Here is a 20,366-nt window from a genome sequence, read left to right as displayed (position 1 = left end):
GAAGTCTACATTTGCTGCTTATTAATAGTAAAGTAGTTGTTATATATAGTCATGCAAAAATAATGTATTAGTATGTGCTTCATAACTACTAATAAACAGCTAATATACATGCTGAGAAGCAAAGTTGAACTGTCCACAAGTGTTACAGTAATGCAAATGCATACATAGTTATTCTTGACACAAATGTGTAAAACACCAAAGATTTTGTCTCATGAAGACTTTATTTTTTTTACAGATATCATCTCTGCTTATTCTTTTGTATTTACAGTATGTAAACAAGAGAGTCCACAAGACAAGAGAAAAAAAGAAACATGCCCACAATAAGTATAATCTTTTCCTTTACTCCTCTAGACTTTTGCTCGTTTTTGTTTATTTGTTTGTCAAGAAGCCTTTCACGGGTGAAAGATATTAAAGAGTTAAATCTTTGAATCTTTCAAAAAAAACAAAAACAAACAAACAAACAAAAAAAAACGTAGTGACAATCCATTAGTACTAACAATCATATTCCATAAGTTTTTGACCTTGTACAAACACGCTCTTCATTTGATAAAATGAACTTACTCTTTCAGAGGCACTTCTAAGTGCATCTTTCACATTAAGAGAAAAAAATTATATTGATCAAACACATTTGCTGAAGTTTACAAAAGTTGATATGTATAAAAAAAGGACAACAGTTTTACAGTTGCATATTTTATATCAAAGGGTGTTTCTGTCTTTGTACTAAACGAGTCACAAATTCAAATACGAAATGTACGTAGAAATGAATCAAACGTTTATAGGCATCGCCCTAATGTATTGTTGGATGTAGTGAACAGGAAGTGACACCATATCATGTATCATGATTACACTGAACAAGGAACAGTCTGTTCGAAACGAGTCAATGTCCTTTGGTGTTAACATCTGACTCTCTTTGAATGGCACTGTTCTGATGATAAAGAGATTTTATCACGCTCGGGTTACGAGACAGCCACGGAGGAGCTGCCTTTAGTGTTGTCCGTGGGAGGGGAAGGTCCTCGGTTTGCGGGTGATGTTCTTTCTCCGCTCGGTGAAGGTTGGGTTTTAGGGGACTGTCCTACAGGTTTTCCAGCTGTGTCTGAACTGCCTTCTGCTTCGGTTTCCTGCTGAGATGCCGTGGCTGAGGAGATGAAAAAGAGAAAGTCACGACTTTTTCAGTAATAAATGCCATTTTGGAAAGGCACAGAAACACTGTTGTGGCTTTTATCCTTTTCCTATTTGGCCAAAATGAAATGCAAAAATTATATATGTTTTTATTCACGAATTACAAAAGTTTGACAACCACTTCAAAGAAACCCCTTAAATTTTAAGTAAAATTGTAAAAAGACAAATATATACATAAATGATAAAACAGTACCCATTCAATGACTTTCAGTTATCTGTTTAAAGTTAAAATTTGTTATTTAGTATTTTTTATTCATGTAAAAAGCCTTAAAATCCCTCAAATAATATATTTTAATCATACTACAAAAAGTTAAATAATAAAATTAATAATAGACTAGCATACACACTATATATAAACTGCAGAAACAGTGTAAGTGGTGTGTTAGTATGCTATTAGCCATTCAGAGTTGTGGTCATGGATTTAGTGTATATCGACACGATGAGTTTTGGGCGATAAAATTTGAATGTGGCCCATTTCACGGTCTTTTGGTAAAAAGTTGTACACTCTTTGAAAAAAAAAAAAAATCTTCTAAAAAGCAGGTTTTTATAGCATTGCCATTGAAAGAACAATTTGGTGTAAAGAACATACTGGTTATTCCATTATAAAGAATCTTCAGTGCAATATAAAGCTTTCATGACGATGGTTCAAAAACAGAAAAAGAGTAAGATTACCTGACTGTGTGCAGGACTTCATGTGCTCGGGCCAGTGTGCCTGCTGGCAGGGGTAGTCACAGTAACTTGTGTTCCAGCAGCAGTAGAAAATGGCCTCTTTCTTGCAGTTGGCACACCACTGCTTCTTCTTGGTCTCGTCCACCGCCTGCTGCTTCTCCATCTCCATCTGTTTCTTCACCTCCGACACCAGCCGCTCTCTCTCCTGCTCCAGACTCTGCCTCATTTCAGCCATGGTCAGCTCTACACGCACACATAATAATAATAATAATGATGCATCAGAGGTTGAAGCTCTGGCTCGGTCATCTAGAACTCGTAGGAAAGGAGTTCAGTGGTCCGTTCTCTGTAAATGTTCTATTCACTGCATTGGATAACGAGGGCATTTGCGATCACAAAACTACCACAAAGCAGTTTGCAGAGCTATTGTAAGTCATAAAGGAGAGTTACCGAGGTTATGTTTCATCTCTGACAGCTCCTGCTGATGCAGCCACTGGAGTTTCTCAATCTCGATCCGCAACCGCCGGATCTGCGGCAGAATCCACAGGGAATCAGAATTATAAAGTACCGCCACTATAGAATTTCAATCTGCCAGCCTGTAGCCTATAAATGTACTTTTTTATAAAATACATATTGAGAATGATCATGAACGTTAATATGAAATCTAGCATAAATGGCATAAAAGCACAAACCTCTGCAATCGTGTTCCCTGTTGTGCTCTTAGAGAGATCATTGTATATCTCTGTCATTGTTCCCTTGATCACGTCCATCATCTGTTGTTACGATGGAAAAGACAAACAACGGTCAAATATATAAATTTAAAAATATATATTCAGGCACGATTTAAGTAATAATAGTTCAAGCGGCAGAATTATCCAAAAAAGTCATTAATTTCATATAATGAATTTACATGAAGCATATACTGAATATGTAAATAACATTTTTAAAATGATTTTCTGATTGCTTGAATAATATCTGGCTCGCCTTAGTGGTGTACTTGGCGATGTCAGCGGCGACATCGGCAGAGGCCGGAGGGGGGAGGAAGTCTCCAGTCAGACAGGAAGTGGATGTACCAGAGCCCATGTTAACAGGTGAAGTGTCTTTGTGTTGAACAGCTAGTGAACAGGAGAAAGGATTTACGCCACACTGAACCAACATTATGGGTTCAGTACAAACTGAGCTGCATAATGTAATCACCAGAGAAAATACACTTGTTTTAACCTTTAGGGTTATTGTTGTTGTTGGATCTGTTGTTTCTAAAAGCTAAAAACAGAATTCATTTTTGGAAGTAAAGTACAGTATAGTATATTAGTATAGTTCTAATATACAGTAGTCAACCTTTCAAAAACGTTAATCAAAGTTGTCCTAAGACGAGAACGGGTATTGTTTCTGTTTTACGACATCTTTGTTGAAGGTTTTGATCCTCTTCGGATGTTCACTACTGTACAGATTTTTTTTTTGTTGGTGAAAGCTATTTTTCGCTCATAAAATAATATATTATAATTTAATAAATATGTAAGTATAATTTAAAATGGTCATTAACATGGATAGACAGGATACGCGCTATGATTGTGTGATTTTTTGTGTGCTGACACTAACATCCAGTAAACCTAGTGGTCTCATTGTTTACGTCATTTCTGTAGAGCAAAGTACTCTGGGTAGCATATCACAGGAGAGATCTATTTGTTTTAGATATACTTTTTTTTTTTTAAATGAATAAAAAAAAAAAATTAATGATATATTAATCTAGATTTAAAAAAGAAAATTATAATAAAAGCATTTTTCGATTATTTTATTCTCAAAAAAGTACATGTATATTTATATAGATTATATAGATTTAACTAGGGGCATTTAACAGATCAGAGCTGTAATATTTTGTTAATATTTGTCATAATTCTCAATCTATCATCTATTTAATAACATCAAATTAAATAAAACTATAACTATATGCAGTAGTGTTTCAACAATTTTTTATGTTTCTAGAGTGAGCCATGTTTGAATAAAGACTTTTGAACATTTTGGAAAATATACAACATTTTAAATCTTACGTGAATGACAATTTCTGCAGTGTCATTTATTTACCTTTGACGGACTGTCTGGTCTGGTAGCGTGTGCTGGAGTTGTTGGCGGAGGTCTGGGGCTGCGCTTGGCTCTGGGCCACAGTCTGAGGAACCGTCTCACCTCGTTGTTGCTGTCTCTGCACCTTCTGAGACGTCTGGAATTTACCACCAGCTGGGTTCCACGTCGCAGGCCGCTGGGCCGGCTGTGTGCTCTCCTTAGGCAGCAGAGGGCGCTGTTTTTTCACCACATTGGAAGCGACTGGGACAGCAGACGTGGTTTGAACAGTTGAGGTGGAGGTGGCAGTGGTAGATGCAGTAGTGACGGCGGCTGGAGGCTTGATCGCTGATGCGACCGCATCTTTTGGACAGGGAGTTAAAGACGTTGAAGTGTTATCTGTGGACGAAGGAGCTGATGTGCTGGTAGTTTTACCTAGGCATAGAGAAGAAGAAAGATAAAGATTCAGATTGAAGTGATCTTTGAAAATGACCTTTTATAACACAGCTCTAAGTGAATGAAAACAGATTGAAATATTAAAGTGCACCATGTAGAAAGTTATTGCCTCTCAAAAGAAAGTGTTGACTCAGAATCATTGAAATTAGTCGTTTTTAAAACGAGTCCCAAGTTGTTTCACGCTGAAGTCAACATGACACGTTAGCATATTGTGGGTCTTATTGCGTTGGTCTGAATGAAAATGCAAATTCATTCTTTGCCACTAGGTGCTGCTTTTGTAGCTTTAAAAGAAATCGACCAATCACTGGGGGAGTTTGAGAAAATTAATTGTTAAACGAAAGTGTTTTTGACCTTGCATGCATATCAACCTGTTGTTTGGGACTCCCAAAACCAAAATATGAACCTTTCACAGACCTTAATAGGGGCATTTAAATTCTAAAAATGATGGTTTCTAAATCTAAACTGTTAGGTACATACCATCTGTTTTAATGCCTGTCTGATCTTTAGTTGCGGAGGTGGGGGCTGACGGGGTCTCTCTCTTGGCTTTCTTCTTTTCCCTCCCACCTTGTTCTTCACCGAGATCAATCACCAGCTCTCGCTCGGAGTCAGAGTCCACATCCAGCTCTGATCCAGCAGGCCGACTGTCCTGCCCAGGCTGAGACCTCTCCTTCTGGCTCTGCTGCTGGGGTTTGCTCTTCTCCTGGGGGTCTTTATCCCCACCAACACTTAACTTCTCTTTGGTCTGGGGATCGGAGGATTTCTTGTCTGTACCCGGTGTTCCTCCAGCTGTCAATGGGGCATCGTCTTGGTCTTGTCCTTGAGCGGATGGAGTTCTGGGTCTCTTTTTGGAGTCTTTGTGGACACTGTTGTTGTGGTTAGTGTTCTTGGGCTTCTGTTCATCCTCAGACACATATTCACTGTCACTGGAGTCAGATTTGTCAGAGTCGTCCGAGTCACTGTGCTCAACACCGTGGCACACATCATCTGAGATCTCGTTGATTCCTGTGCATACAGAAGAGAAGTTCTTTTTAGTTGTAATTTGACAGACCGCATAACCTCAAAAGCAGGGTTTCATACATGCAACACTGTTCACAAAGTTAGGGTTGATAAAGTTGTTTTGAAAAACTTTTTTATGCTCACCTATCCTCCATATATTTGATCAGAAATATTTGTACTATTGCGATTATTATTATTAGAACTAACAGTTTTCTATTCCCTGTGAAGTACAAGATCTAAATCGAAGTAATATTTGCTGGATGCCTACATAACTTCAGCTAAATAGAGTATTACTATTAAGCCTAAAATGTGTTTTAATATCACTATTATTAAGGATAGTATGATCTCTTCATAATATCAGTCTTTAAATGCAAGATATTTAAAGTGAGCCTGAAGTATACTTGCAATAGCTCCACTTTAGCACAATCAAATATACTTCAGTGTATTTTATCTGGACTTCAGCATTACTGCTGCACAATTAAAGCTCTTTAAGCACAAAATAGATTTTTCCTAGAATTTAGCAGACTATATCAGTTTAGTATATCAAAAGGTACAATTTATTGTCTAATCAACTAGCAATTTAAATTGCTAGCTATCAATGAGCTGCTAATCTATACAGAATTATGTATGGTTAAGAATAAAGGCAGTAGTAGTGCTTTCTGATAACTCAATAAAACTACACCAAAAACCAAAGACAGATTAGATTATCATTCACAGTGCTTTATGGGAGTTGTAAGTGTAGTTTATTGTCTCATAAAAAGAAAGTTAAGGTTCTGCAAAGTGTAGAATTAAAAGAACTGGCTCCCTTTCAATTCATGAGTTGGAATTTGAACCGAGTTGCTTAAAATTAACAGGAAGTTAAACTGGCATATGAATTGGAATGAGGAATTAAAGGGTACAATTTTAAGACTTTTATGGGCAGTTAATGGCATTCTGGGAAATTAAGATTTCTTCTAGTCTGATTTATAAACCTATTAGTCCATCTGTCTATAAGGCCTGTATGTATATATATATATATATATATATATATATATATATATATATATATATATATATATATATATATATATATATATATATATATATATAAATATATATTTATATAAAAAAGCTTTCAAGCCAAATTAAAAATACTTTTGATGAGCTTTCCCCTTTTATGTTAATAATACACTTACTATATAAGAGTAATTTGTTTTTAAATTAAAGGGACGTGCACTAAATATTTTCGTAGCTTCAAAACATTAAGGTTGAACTCCTGGTGTCACATGGACTATTTTAATCATTTCCTCGCTACCTTTCTTGGCCTTGATCGTTGTAGTTCAATTGCTGTTTTTGCAGGGTCAGAAAGATCTTGGATTTTATCAGTAATATCTTAATTTGGGTTCTGAAGACGAACAAACATCTTATGGCTATGGAACAACATGAGGGTGAATAATTAAAAACAAATTCTCAGCTTAATTCTGAAACCCTGTTCATATAGTATTCATTTTGCTGCTCAAAACCAAATACTGTAATATTGTGTCAATATTTGCGTGCGCGCACGTGTTAATTACCCAGCTGAGCTTTGCAGCTCTCTATAGTTTTATCCAAACTCCTAGTAGGTTTTTTGGGAGAGGTGAGGAGAACCGACGTCCCTTGCTGCTGCTGCTGCTGTAGTACACTCTCACTCAACTCCTTCAGGTCCATTTCGGCTTTAACGCGATCTGAGAGAATACATCAATCACAAATATTCAACAAACAAAGATAAATATCGGATCAGAGTGCAGCGGTCAGTTCTGTGGGCCACAGCTTGATTTGAGACTCACCCAGATTGAGGTTGAGGATGCCTCCAGTGCCTGAACTCCTCTCCTGTTTGACCGGCGTGGGCAGAAGAGGCTTGGGGCTGTTGCTAGTCTTTAGAGACGCAGGAGACGCTGTGGGCCAAACTTTAAAGCTTTAATAAAACCCATATTAATCATAAAACCAATCACTTCCCATTCGAAGGCATTAAATCGGATGAATCACCTGTATAATCCATAGAGTCTTCACCGCCGCTATAGTGACTCGATGACACTCTCGCCCCTCGCTCGTCCTGCTCGAGGTCTGACCCCGTGTGGACCGAAGAGTTGGTACTCATTGGTGATCTGGGCACTTCTGTCACGGAGATCCGCCGCCCCGCCCCTCCTGACATCACCGACTTGCTCAAGAGCATCTTGGGAGATGCGGTCATGTCGAAGCTGAACTTGACTTTGTCCTGTTTCTCAGGCTTCACCGTGCCTTTTTTAGGGTTATTAGGGTCTTGCAGCATTTGGAATTGGTTGTTGGGTGTGTAAGGTGTCCGGAACGGGGCGTAGTTGAACACGCCGTATTTCTTGCGCACGTTTTCCACATAGACCTCCATTTCCTGCATGGCGCTATTGAAGATGCTTTTGGTCTTCTTCACAGAGAAGGGGATCTCCTTAGACATGAGGTAACAGTTGTTTATGGGCACCCAGGCTCTGAAAGGCAAATGAGGGGCAGGTACGTATTTTAATGCATTTAAAAATTGTATATGGCAGTAAAAGTCCATGTTGCTGTGAGTATCACAAGTCCTAGATACACTCAGCATTACAAATGATTGACAAACTGGAATGTATGCCTACATACAAATATTGAGTTCACTTAAAAATTTAAATTCTTCGTTCATCTTTGAAACACAAATAAAGATTTTTGATGAATTTTGATCAGTTCTGTGAGCTCTCTGACCCTCCAAAAATGGCACCAGAGTGAAGCAGAGCAGACAAATAATTGAATAAAGATGTTATTTCTGTTTTCATCGCACACAAATTATTCTTGTAGCTTTGTAAACTTATGGTTGCACTTATGGGGATGACACATGGACTATTTTACTGATCTCCTTACTACATTTCTTGACCTTGTTTGTTTTAATTGCATTGCTGTTTAAGAGAGGGTCAGAAAGCGCTCAGATTTTATCAAAAATATATTGTGTATCGAAGAAGAAGGAAGGTCTTACGGCTTTAGAATGACATTAGGGTAATTAAATGAGTGAGTTTTCCTTTTTGGGTGAACTTTTTCTTTTAACTGAAACTTTTTCATGATATTTTTGAGATTGATGCAATTTCTCAGAAATTTTTGTCTGAAATTATTACCTTTTTTTATTTCTTCTAATACAATAGCAGTAAAGTCAACCCATTTTTAAAAATGTAAATCTATACAGACTAGACGCATTGTAGCAATTGCAGTCAAAATTAGAACTCGATTTAGATTAGATTTGATTTGCTGGATGTTGTTGTTTATATATTTTTATATTTTGTAAATGTCATTGACAGTTCACCAGACTCACCTGTCATGCTGGCCAAAGAAGCGTGCGTCCACCTGACCGTCCTTGTCCCTCAGGGCTTTAGCCGGCCAGAAGGGAAAACCTTTTAGTTTGGCCCACACTAAAGGATGAGGCTGAGACTACATGAAAACAACAAATATGACCATCAAATACAGCCCGGATAATTAACCAGTGTTTAAAAAAAATAATAATAACACAAAATGATTTTAAAAAGGTCATCCTCTTACACAAGGTTCACAGAACCAGTTGTCCCTCTTCTGACAGGCAGACAAGTAGCACTCTGGACAAACCTCAATTTCATTCATCTGTGGATGATTTATTAATATTGTCATTTTTTTCCTAGAACCAGCTTTACAAAAATAAATTTGTACAATTATACATAACCTGCCAATCAAATGTTTGGGACTTATCTGAAACAATTTAATGCTTTTTTCCAGCAAGAATGCATCGATTTAATAAAAACCAACAGTAACGGCATTAAAGTTCGAATGCTATTATTTCAGACATTCTGTTTATCCAAAAAAAAAAATGTATTGCAGTCTGTATTGAAAAGTCAGCTTTGCCCTGACTATATTATACTATACACTATATATTCAAACTGTAGTAAGTTCACACTGCAATAGCAGCTGGTTTACTGTATTTTTTTTTTCATCAAATAAATGCAGTATTTCTGAGCATAGAGAGACTTTTTCAACCTTAAATAAATCTTACAAACTCAAACCTCTGAACCGTAATCAATTGTATAACCTGCTTTATATATTGTAAGGATTATAGTACTCACCTCATGTTCACAGATCTTGACAATAACTTTAGCAGTTGCCGTTAGCTTATGGTTACCTGAAACAGAGCCAATGAAACTTCATGAATCTTCAGATATGAGTCAGGATACACGCTCACTGATTTCAGAGGCCGGCACTAACCTCCGTTATAAATGATACAGTTGTGTAGAATCCACTTCACGTCCGCCAGAAATGCTTCCGTGCAACCGTACATTTTCTTCTTGATATTCTACAGAAACATATTTCTCAGGTTACATTATTATTTTTTTTTTTTACCTTTTTGCACATACACTGTCCTCGATCTAACTTTTAAAGATCAAGAAGCTTCTTAGGTTTTGCATGACTAAACAACAGATATATAAAATCACCACTTGGACACTAGTAATACAGATGTAATACAGAAAGCTTGGTCTGATCTACCTTCTCTAGGGTGCACAGGTCCATGGGGTGAAATATATACTCGGCATAATCCGGGTGCTGTTCTAGTGACACTGGCTTCTGAAACGGTTCGGTCTGCAAGATAAAACAACCGTAATGGTTATCGATGTAACCTAATCACATTAAAACTGAGGCCATCAAAATTAAACAATGGAGTAATGAAATAAATTGTAAGGGTATTGTGAGACTTACCCCTGGCTGTTTCATTTTCTGCAAAGCAAACTTCAGCAAGTAGGACAGCTGCTCCAGGTTCAGCATGGTCATAGCTTTACTCTGAGTCTCTATGCACTCAGCCACCGTTATTTTCTGAAGCAGAGAGCGAAATGACTACTATATTAATAAATCACAAGCATTACAGTTCATAATCATTCATGTATCCCCAAACAGTCTCAAGTGACCGGTGATTCAGTTACAGTCTATTTAACTTCATATAATGAAAATGTATATAGGTGTAAAAACGCATTTTTGGTTTAAACATTACTTGTAACAGAATAAACTGATTTGTATTTAAGATTTTAAACAAATTTGTTAAAATGTTAGCAAGGTTAACTGTTATCAGAGCAAATACCTAAACCCATACATAACACATTCAACCCGTTTAACTAGTTTCTTAATGGTCTAGTTGATTCTAGTCCAAACGGAAGCTTAAAACTCTGAAGTAAGGAGTAGTGAAGCACATTTATGTCACACTTCCAGAAACGAGTAAGCTTGTGTCTACTGCCTAGACAGCGTCTTAATTGCTAAATAACCTCACAATTCAAAAGCAGATGTAAACATAAATATATAAATAATAATGTTTAAATAAATAAAATGTTTGCGACATTCGCCTCAATTAATTTAAGGTTAGCATGTCGCTAAGCTAATAACACAATACTGATACTTAACAACACGATAAGTGAAAAAATATAAAATTAATATGCTCAAATAGTGGTCAACATACCGGTAAACAACTTTTAAATCAACACCGATGTTAATTTATTAGCTATTCTGGATTAAAAAAAGAAAGAAAAAAAAAACCGAAGGATTCTCCAAGATACTGCAATGTTTTGTGCAAAACGATTAATCTTTAAAGGGATAGTTTACATTTCGGGAACACAAAGGGATATATTCTGAAAAACATTGGGGTCAGACAACATTTGAGCCCCCTGACTTCCATTATATCAGACATTTATCAAAATATCATTCATGTGTCACAGCAGAATGTCAGTATGTTATTTTAATACTATTTACATAATTTAACAGTAATATTTAAATTTTAGTTGAAGATTTAGTATTTAATTTTTATGTACTTTTTTACATGTTAGTTTTAGTAAATGTACTTTCCACTTGTTTTATTTCAAGCTTTATTTTTGTTTTATTTTTAACATTAAGAAGACTGGTCTACAGTTTTGAAATGACGTAAGAGTGATCAAATAACCATTTTAGTTTTTAGCCGAACAATTTTGGCTTTTTGAAACATCCTTCACATCAGAACTGTGCCTCTGCCACAAAACAAGTAGGCAGCTCTCTAGGTTTTGGAACGGATCTCAAGTTTCCATTTGCCTGGTTATGGCCAGTATTTATTGCTATTTAGTTCTGAGCATTTTTAAACCGCCAGAAGGACAGCTCCACGGCGTGACATAACGACACACAGCGTACAGTTGTCAGTACCTCACACTCTGGACAGAACCAGTCGCCCTCAGGCTCAGCGGCCAGTTTGAGGCACTTGGCGTGGTAGACGCGCGGGCAGAGCTCACAGCAGAGCACCTGGCCCTCGCGGTGACACACCCAGCAGTAGAAGTCATTCCGCCCGTCCTGCGGTACAACATCAACAGGGTCTGTGGTGAGTGCGGGCTGCTTGACATAGTAAAAGGGACCATGTCTTAGCTCACACTGAAATGCAGGCAAGAGAGACAGGGCAAAGGGGTCAAATCACAAGCCACAACACTCGCAGGGGAAACGTAGCAAGGCACTGCAATAAATCAAGCACGGACAGGTAAGCAGTCACATGACCACTGGGTCATAAGCGGCACACTGGGAAGACACTGTAGGATTTCATTTAACAGTTCTATAAACACACGTCATGACCCATGTGTGATCTAAAAAAAACCCCCAAAAAAACACGTGGTGTCTGAGATCAAGTGTGTTTCGAACCAAAGTGAATTGAACGAAATCCTAAATTACCATTGGATGCCAAATACAGATTAGACAGGGGGAAAATATACTTAATAGAAATAGATTTGTTCAACTGTGAGATAATAATTAGTTTCAATATCGATAAAGGTATCAAAAATCATACGGAAAAAAAATAAAAAAAATAATATATATATATATATATATATATATATATATATATATATATATATATATATATATATATATATATATATATATATATATATTAATATAAATGTGCTTAGAGTTAAAGCAAATCCACACTTGGCATCTTTCATGAAACATTATTCATATGCATTGCACCACACCACCACAAATACAGCACAGCATTCATTAAAATCAGTGCACTTGACCTTTAGCTGTAACAAAGTGAACATACAGGGGCCCATGAAGAAGCATTTGGACACATGAGTAACCATTTAAAAATGTGCCGTCTGCAAACAAATGATTAATAACGAAAGCAACAGATTTAACTTCCCTTTAAGCTATTTTTGCAGTGACATTAACCAGCTGCAAACCACAGGTGCAAGTATATATACTTTAAAAAAATGGGGTTAAAGTAAATACTTTTAGCAGTGATACATTACATCGATCAAATGTTACGTCACATTATGTGCCATTTCTATCCATTTCTAGATTTCTATTCCAAATACATGTTGCTCTTTTGATCTTTACTCAAATAATACAAAAAAAATGTTTCCACAAATTTTATAAAACTTGCTGAGGATGTCTTTTTTCAAAAACATCAAAATATCTTTGAATGCTTTGGTACATTTATTTTATGATGTAATAATAAATATTCTATTGTGTATTATTTTACCTTAAAATTCTGTCTGCATTTATTGACCCTCGTCTCTTTCTCAACCTTTCTGACGTTATTTCTTATGCGGAACATTAAAAAAATAAGTATTTTTGTCCATATTTCGTCCAATGTTGTTTGGAACCCATTCACTTTCATTGGACAAAAATTTTCCACTGAAGAAAATAATATTTAGAAAAACAGCGGGGCAAGTAAACGACTGCATTTTTGTTTTGGGGTGAACTACATCCTTTAAATATGCCTGAGCTGTCCAAATGCTTTTTGAGGCCACCCTGTAGAACATAAATCCCCACAAGGGGTCGACTTTGTTCATGCAAATCAATAAAAGCATTCGACCCTTTCAGTGACCAGTGTTTTATCATTAAAAACTGCCCAATCAATATAAATGAAAATCAAAAACACATTAACAAGCCACAATCAATCTTGATTGGCCGTTTGAATAGAAAAATGCAGGAAAATGTAAAAGGACACAGGAAGAGACAAAAGTTTGACTTACAAACCAAAAGTCTGTTTTGGATACTACAAATGTTTTTAAATTCATTTGAACAGGGATTCTCAGCTCAAACCAATTCAGATTCAACAAAAGGGCATCAGCATAAGAGGGTAGCCTAGGAGGGAACATACTTGGTCTTTATTGTTGCTGACTAATCCCGGTTTCTTCTTCTTCTTTGTGGGACTGGGTGACGTGTCAGAAGGAGAGTGTCCGTTTGAGGAATGTGGAGGACTGGGTGCTTTCCTCTTCTGTGCAGCCAGTGCCTGCTCCGCTGATCCTAGATCAGGGGCCGCTGATGAAAAAAAACCACAGCTGCCTTATTATGCAAAGCCACATGGATAATACAACACCTCACCCAGCTGGGCCCTTGATTGTGACCTTTCAAAGCATCGACAACACAAACCACCACTGACCTCCACATGCACAAAGAGGGTTGCCTTTTATGCACATCTTCAAAAATAAAACAAAAGACGTCGTATCGAACGCCTGGCTAACCTACTAACACGAATCAGCAGATAGCAGCAATCAGTCAGCATAATGAAAGAGAAAATTAGGTCGCCCGCCACATTTGATGTGGCACAGACTGACTTGCTTTTTCATGCATTTCAGCTGAAGAACCGTACTCTCACAATCTGAATCTATTTTTAGAGTCTGTTATGTAAGATTAAAGCGTGAACCGAGAAGCTGAAGCGAAAGAGGCACGTTAGAATCAAAGAAAAAAATACCTTTGGGTGGCATGGGCACCTCCATCCCATCAACCGCATCAGACTCCGTCTTTATTTCCTCCACAGCCAAACTAAATGAAGAAAGAAAACGCTGGAATAAGACACTGAAATCTCATGAGGTCTCCCCCTGAGATAAAAGACTTGGGTGATGTAATCTAATCTCCAGAGTTATGTTGTTGTTGTTCATAGCAATCGTCCTCCATTCCACATCTGAAGCATTTTTGCTTGTGCGAGGAGACCCTTGCATGAGTATTGCTTTGCCTGAACTGTGCTGTAACCAATCATGGGCCTGTAGAGCGAATTTACAAGAAGATATTAAGCCGTTTAACCTTCCGAGGGAAACTCGTCTGATCGAGATGTGCGAGGCGTAAACTCTCTCTCTCTGTGTCTAGTAATAGATCAGCACCTCCTTCAAACGAAGCAAACATGTTCGTGGGGAATACCACCGTGAACAGGTCCACTCACACAAGGGATTATGAAGTAGACGTCTGCTGAGCACTGGAGAGTGTCTTTAAATCAGTCTCATTAGTCTACTTCTTGTCTGAGAGGATTTGGCCTCATCCAAGTTCAAGCGTAATCGGTACTAAAACATCATCGGCTACTGACACGGATACATTCAGATTGTGGCCTATAAAGGATAAAAAAAAAAAATGTACAGCTGACATTAGTAGTATGCTTTTTTTGCATATAGCTTAGCAAAAACAAATGAAAAGAAGACTTCATTTGTAAGGAATTTTAACAACAAGAAGTGAAAATAAAACACTGTGTTGTTTCGAAATCCTTCACACAATGTGCAAAAAGAAAAATTCCTTCACACTGATACATTTTTGTTATTCGCTCAGGAAATAAATTGATGCAGGCTTTAAAAAAGACCCGCACTACAACACAATGCCCTGAGTCACTAAACGAAGTCAACAAAACGAGTGAACGCCATAAAAAAAAGTTGGTATTTAAAAAGATGCCATTTTGAAAAATCATTTTCAGAGCACTGGCAATTTCTAGTCTTATGAGAAAAAAGGTTTACGCAAATAAACAGCAACTACCAGTAGGAGTGATTCGCCACGCGATACATTTGAATACTGCTGCAGAAAAGAAACGACTAAAACAGCAGAGAAAGAACTCCAATGATTTAATAACGGTCAGTGTAAATGCCGTTTAACCAGCCAAGAGTAGCCTAACCTATAATGATGAAAATTTTGGTCAGTGGAGTTTACATTTTTTACATTGCTTTGTTTTGTGAAGTGGTATTACTAATCAGTGAGAATTCATTGAACAAGACTACCCAAAAATTTGGCGCAAATCACACAAGTCTTACGTGCTCAATACGACAGTTTTAAGAAAGATTTCTATAATAAATTGTTCCGTTCAAGTATCTTGATATCTTCAAGTATCAACCATTTAACATTATCATCTGATCAAATGTAAAATCTAAGACTGAGGTAACAAAATACATGCAATGCATTTAGTGATAAATGTTTCTGATCAGATTAATTTAACAATAAAGAAGAGTTAATCGAAATAAACGAATAAGGTGAAGATTTAAACAACAGCAAACAGATGTGAATACTCTACTTAACGCTCAACCACATGTATATTGACCACAATGAGGCCTTATTCACCCCATCCATGGGAAACCCAGCACGGTCGGTCAATCACTGAAAACCTTCTCAACCGCAAGAGTAGAACGGAAATGGCGGGTACCAAAAAGAAGCTCGTAAATGACAGGCGAAAGAGAAGAGGCGGTACAAGGCCAACGGCACGAACACAATCCTACATCGACGAGGCCTTGATCCCGGTCTTTGTACAAAAGAAAAGACCAGAAAAGATTAGAAGCTGGCAACGGGTCTCCATTACATGAGGTCAGGATTAGGACCAATGTTGAGAACGACGAGCACAATTGAGAGGACTGATCATCAGGCCACAATGAGGCCTTAGTCTTTCACTAATTCTCATTGACGGGCCACGGCTTGACATCGTAGGAAAATAATCCATGTACTTTCACCGTTGATATATTCAGAGACCTCCTCCAAGAGGACGACAGACAGGAAAATTCATCGAATAAATCCAAAATGGCACATAATCCTTTGTGGCGACCAATAAAACTCACCTTTCTCCCAAGAAAATATTCCAGGTTGTTCGTAAAAATCATAAGCAGTATGTCAGAAATGACAATAATGGCAATAGTCTGGAGAATAAAGAATATCCTAAATAAGACATGCAATGTCTGAGGTGGGAAATGCACATCTAAGCATGTAGCCCAGGGCCTCCATTTTTGACTTTAATGCGAGGCCGAAAGGAGCCGCATGGATGTTATGTCACATTATGGCCACGTCACGTCAAAAAACTCCCATCCACCGGGCCTCTCTGTTCCTGCTCGCTTCAGAAAGGTCAAATAATGTCAAGCCAACTGCGTGGCTGAAGATCCAGATCTCTACACTGAAATCAAAGAAACAGGAAGTCCTGAAGCTGATCCAATGAAGAGGAAGAAAACTACAGCCCTGCAAGCAAACCGGCCTCCAAACCCGGGTCTTCCAGAACGATCTGAGCAGAGAGACAATCAGAGGTCCTCGCAAACAGACCAAATAAAGAGAAAGGCAGCTGTGAATGTGGAGATAACTGGTCAGAGAGTGAGCCGAGGTCTTTTTTTTCTCTCTTCGCAGGAAATGAGAGTGCCTCCCTTCCCCCACCGCTCTGCTCGAGCTCCCCTTCCCCCCTCCCTCTAGGCCAGAGACGCGGGCTCTGGCACGTCCATGGCACAGGAGCTTACAGTAAACAGGGAGAACGAGAGAAACCCGTGCATATAGGTCAGTCTCAAGAGCCACGGCTGAGAAAAACAAGTGAAGCGTTAATGCACTTGAGCATCAACACGCAAGCAAAACGTTTCGCAAACCTAGATTGCAATCTCGAGCTGCTACAAAGAGCAGCTTTTGGGGCTCATGGTGACTTTGTGAATCGTTTCAAGGGCAAGCGGTGACTTCACAAGCACACAGTTGTTTCCTGTTACGGATGTCGATACGATTCGACTTCTTCTGTTGCTCTTTGCTGATATAAAGCAGGCAGAATAGCCTCGTCAGAGCACTGCCGGTCATTTCCTCCGAATGGCACGAAGCCAATCGCCACAATCCTTTATAACGTTGTTTCCTTGACAAGAATCCCAATCGCAGTGGCGTAATCTCCCTGGGAACACAAACCTCGAGCTGTGCCTTACCGACGTAAAACCCCCCAGTCATTTTCCCATAAAGAGTAGCTCGGCTAGCGATATATAAAGATCCGTATTGTGACTGCAATTAAATTAATTGTTCATAATTACAACAACTAACTTCCAAGCCATTTGTTGTTGATAAACAGGTGAAACGTGATACGTATTGGATGGGGTTTTTTTTGAAACGCAGCCATAAATATCATTAGAAAGGCCAAGGATCCTTTGGGAACGCGTCAGGAGGCTTTTGGTCTCGTGTGGTTTGCGCTCACTTGTTTTGTCTTTGGGAGCAGCTGTGTGTGTGTGCCAGCGCTATTTTATTGTTAACTTCAACATAAATCTCTGAAGAAACGTAAAGGAGATGAATAATATGTAAATATCATCCAAATGGCCTTTTTAAAAGCGGCGTTTCACACCGTAGGCCGTTCTATGACAATAATCGGTTTGTTTCTTCAAAGAAACCAAATTCAGTATTTTACTTTTATATTTCTAAATATTTTAGCGGCAGAAATGCTACCTTTGTAAAAACATCTGCTCATAAAGAAAATGAAAGCGGATCAGCCACATGACTGCCTGACACAGTGTATGTACGCTGATTAGTGGCCTAAGGAAAAAATATATTTCCTCTTTTCCATACGATGATTTGTATAAATCATCAAATCCTTGTACAAGTTAAAAAAAAAGCCATATATGCGTATGAAAAAAACTATTTCTGACTACTTTTAAACTCATACACTCACAATATGACTGAAAATACTAGCAAAAATGCAAATACCCAGGTAGACCGATTGTTCTCTTAAGGATGTGTTCAGAAGCAGCACAGAAAAACCACAGACTAAATGAAGACTAGAATGTCATCAAACGAAGCTAAAAATGTAACCCTGAAACTATAAAACAAACACGGCTGCCACTGAAAAATGAAATTTATATATAAAAATGTTTCATCTCTCCGCCCCTCATTGGTAGCTCACGTCCTGAATTACCCATCCTGCCCCTGTGCAAAATGACCACAGCTGGGGCTCTCGGCTCTCTAATAAGGCCCTAACAGATGCCTCCATTTTCTATGGCGTGGCTTGTGACACAAACAGACAATGGGACAGGCAATCAGCTTACAAAAAGTACATCACCCGAGCACCCCACCCCCCTGATCCTCCACCCCCTACGTGGGGCAGATCAACAGAGGGCCCAACATATCCAGAAATGACTGTCACTGAGCTGTTTGTCAGCACAGCAATGAGTGATAGCTGACTTCGTCTGCCGTGTAAACCATGTGACCGAGCAGCACACGGGCCAAAGCTCAGGAGAGCGAGAGGGAGAGAGCCTGACCCCCCTTCTCTGGCCCTCTCCCCCACCTCCTTCCTCCTCTGCCCTGTTTTTCTGAGGCACAGGCCTTTGCTAGGCCTCCCCCAGTCACTGGAGAATCAAATCTGCAATTCACAGTGTTAGCAGTGGATGAAAACAGTACAATGACGAGAAAGGACAGACGTAAGAAAACATCAGGCTTACCTCTGTGGATGCATGGCTGAAACAGTGTAATGTCAATACTTATAAAACATGGAGGACAGCCTCAGCCTTTAGACAAGGGAGGGCTCTCCTCTCCACACTCAGAGCTCAGGCCTGTCTGATCAGAGCAGGGCCGTGACTGGCTGCCCTCCCACTAGCAGGATGTAAGGCCTCGTCTGATTGGCCGAAGCGCTTCCTGAGTAATTATCTTTGTTCGGCACTGGCAGGATCAGCAGTGAGTGCGGGAAAGAGCACAGAGGAGAGGGAGAGAGAGAACTAGGCCTCACTCGCTCGAAAAACCAGCTCGCTTTGCGCAGAGCCGCTGCGAAATGGCAGCCGAACGCCGCCCGGCCGCGGATGCGGTGGAAATTTGCTGGGATTGTGCCGTCAAAGCTCTTTTGTTTGCCTCGAGTCCGTGTGGAGCCGTAGGCCTTTGTTTAATCCCTCCCCCCGCCGGAGCCGGTTGAGAAATAGGAGACACTCCTTTAGTGAAAATGAGCCCTGAGCAAAAATAGTGCAGCCACCATGACTTCCTGTGCTTGAGCTGCCACCCGTTCTTGAGCAATATGTAAAGCAGACGCGATATTTCACCTAAAACGAGAAAAATCTATGCGCCGTGCCACTTTTATGTGTGTAAACAGTGCGAATCTGAGTGAAATACACTTAGACGTTACATAATGAGTGAAGTTACAAAACGGATTACTTTGACTAAAACCCGAAGCCCTAAAAAACTATTCATTTTACTCAGTGAAAACTGTTTTATTAGAAAAAACGTATATCATAAAAATATATCTGACCATATTCACAAAGTAGAAGAGGTAGGCAGATGCAGATTTATGGCAATATTGGTGCTACTAAAGGTAAATCCTCCAAACCGCATGAAGACAATGATACATTTTAATGTGCCTCTGTGTTAGTAATATTAGTAAGAATGTGTTTAGGCCTTTAGAGCAAACTCTTCCACTAGGCCGCAAACAGTGTCGCCTGCTCTGTGACATTAACACAACACTGACATCTACTGGAGAGACAGGGAACAGACTTCTGCCTGACAGTCATTGTGGGATTAGACATGAAACTACACAGTGAATTCTCATACCTGCTGTAAGTGAAAGCCTATCAAGAGAAAATCTGTCTGCAGAGTAATGCCGTAGTTAAATTAAAATATTAAATATTTTTTGGCATTTAAAAAAAGTTGAAACAAAAATAAACACGTTTGAATGTATAAGGCAGCCTAAACTAAAAAAGGTTGAATGTTGAAAAATGTTGAATGACAATAAATTTCATCAAGTAAAATAATTTTAACCACACACACACACACACTATATATATATATAAAATGAAATCAAAATATAAATATATGGAAAGATGTTTAAAATGTATAAAGGTTGTACTGACAACTAATTTAAATAATTAAATTCTTATTTACTAAACCAAAGCTAAAATGAAAATACAAATAAATTAATAAAAAGCACAATAGCACATAAAAATCCAAATTATTAATAAATACTGTACATGTATAAAAATAATTCTTGTCTGCAAATCCTACTATTGCAATACAATTTAATAATATGCTGTTATTTATTT

The 20,366-nt window shown here is 38.4% G+C and overlaps 1 protein-coding gene across 3 annotated transcripts; it reads right to left on the bottom strand.

Annotated features, from left to right (window-relative positions):
* Positions 1-202: 202 nt before the first annotated feature.
* Positions 203-18,967, bottom strand: prkcbp1l (protein kinase C binding protein 1, like). 3 transcript variants are annotated; one of them, XM_043224957.1, is made up of 20 exons: positions 18,786-18,967; positions 14,081-14,151; positions 13,487-13,647; positions 11,539-11,760; positions 10,081-10,194; positions 9,871-9,963; positions 9,592-9,679; positions 9,453-9,508; positions 8,899-8,976; positions 8,675-8,790; positions 7,357-7,829; positions 7,158-7,265; positions 6,906-7,055; positions 4,834-5,358; positions 3,928-4,335; positions 2,830-2,960; positions 2,538-2,618; positions 2,296-2,374; positions 1,852-2,091; positions 203-1,135 (listed from the first exon to the last, which is right to left on the bottom strand). In XM_043224957.1, the coding sequence occupies exons 1-20, from the start codon at positions 18,797-18,799 to the stop codon at positions 957-959; spliced, it is 3,387 nt and encodes a 1,128-aa protein (XP_043080892.1). In that variant the 5' UTR covers positions 18,800-18,967; the 3' UTR covers positions 203-956. The 3 variants fall into 3 exon arrangements, with proteins under 3 accessions (XP_043080892.1, XP_043080894.1, XP_043080893.1); XM_043224959.1 differs by having other exon boundaries at positions 11,539-11,682; XM_043224958.1 differs by lacking the exon at positions 18,786-18,967 and adding an exon at positions 16,188-16,745.
* Between the last annotated feature and the right edge of the window lie 1,399 nt (positions 18,968-20,366).

The sequence above is a fragment of the Puntigrus tetrazona genome, chromosome 23 (assembly GCF_018831695.1).
Source record: "Puntigrus tetrazona isolate hp1 chromosome 23, ASM1883169v1, whole genome shotgun sequence".
Classification (NCBI taxonomy): Eukaryota; Metazoa; Chordata; class Actinopteri; order Cypriniformes; family Cyprinidae; genus Puntigrus; species Puntigrus tetrazona.
The sequence above is the reverse complement of the archived record's forward strand: the minus strand, read 5'-3'. Positions and strand labels throughout refer to the sequence as shown.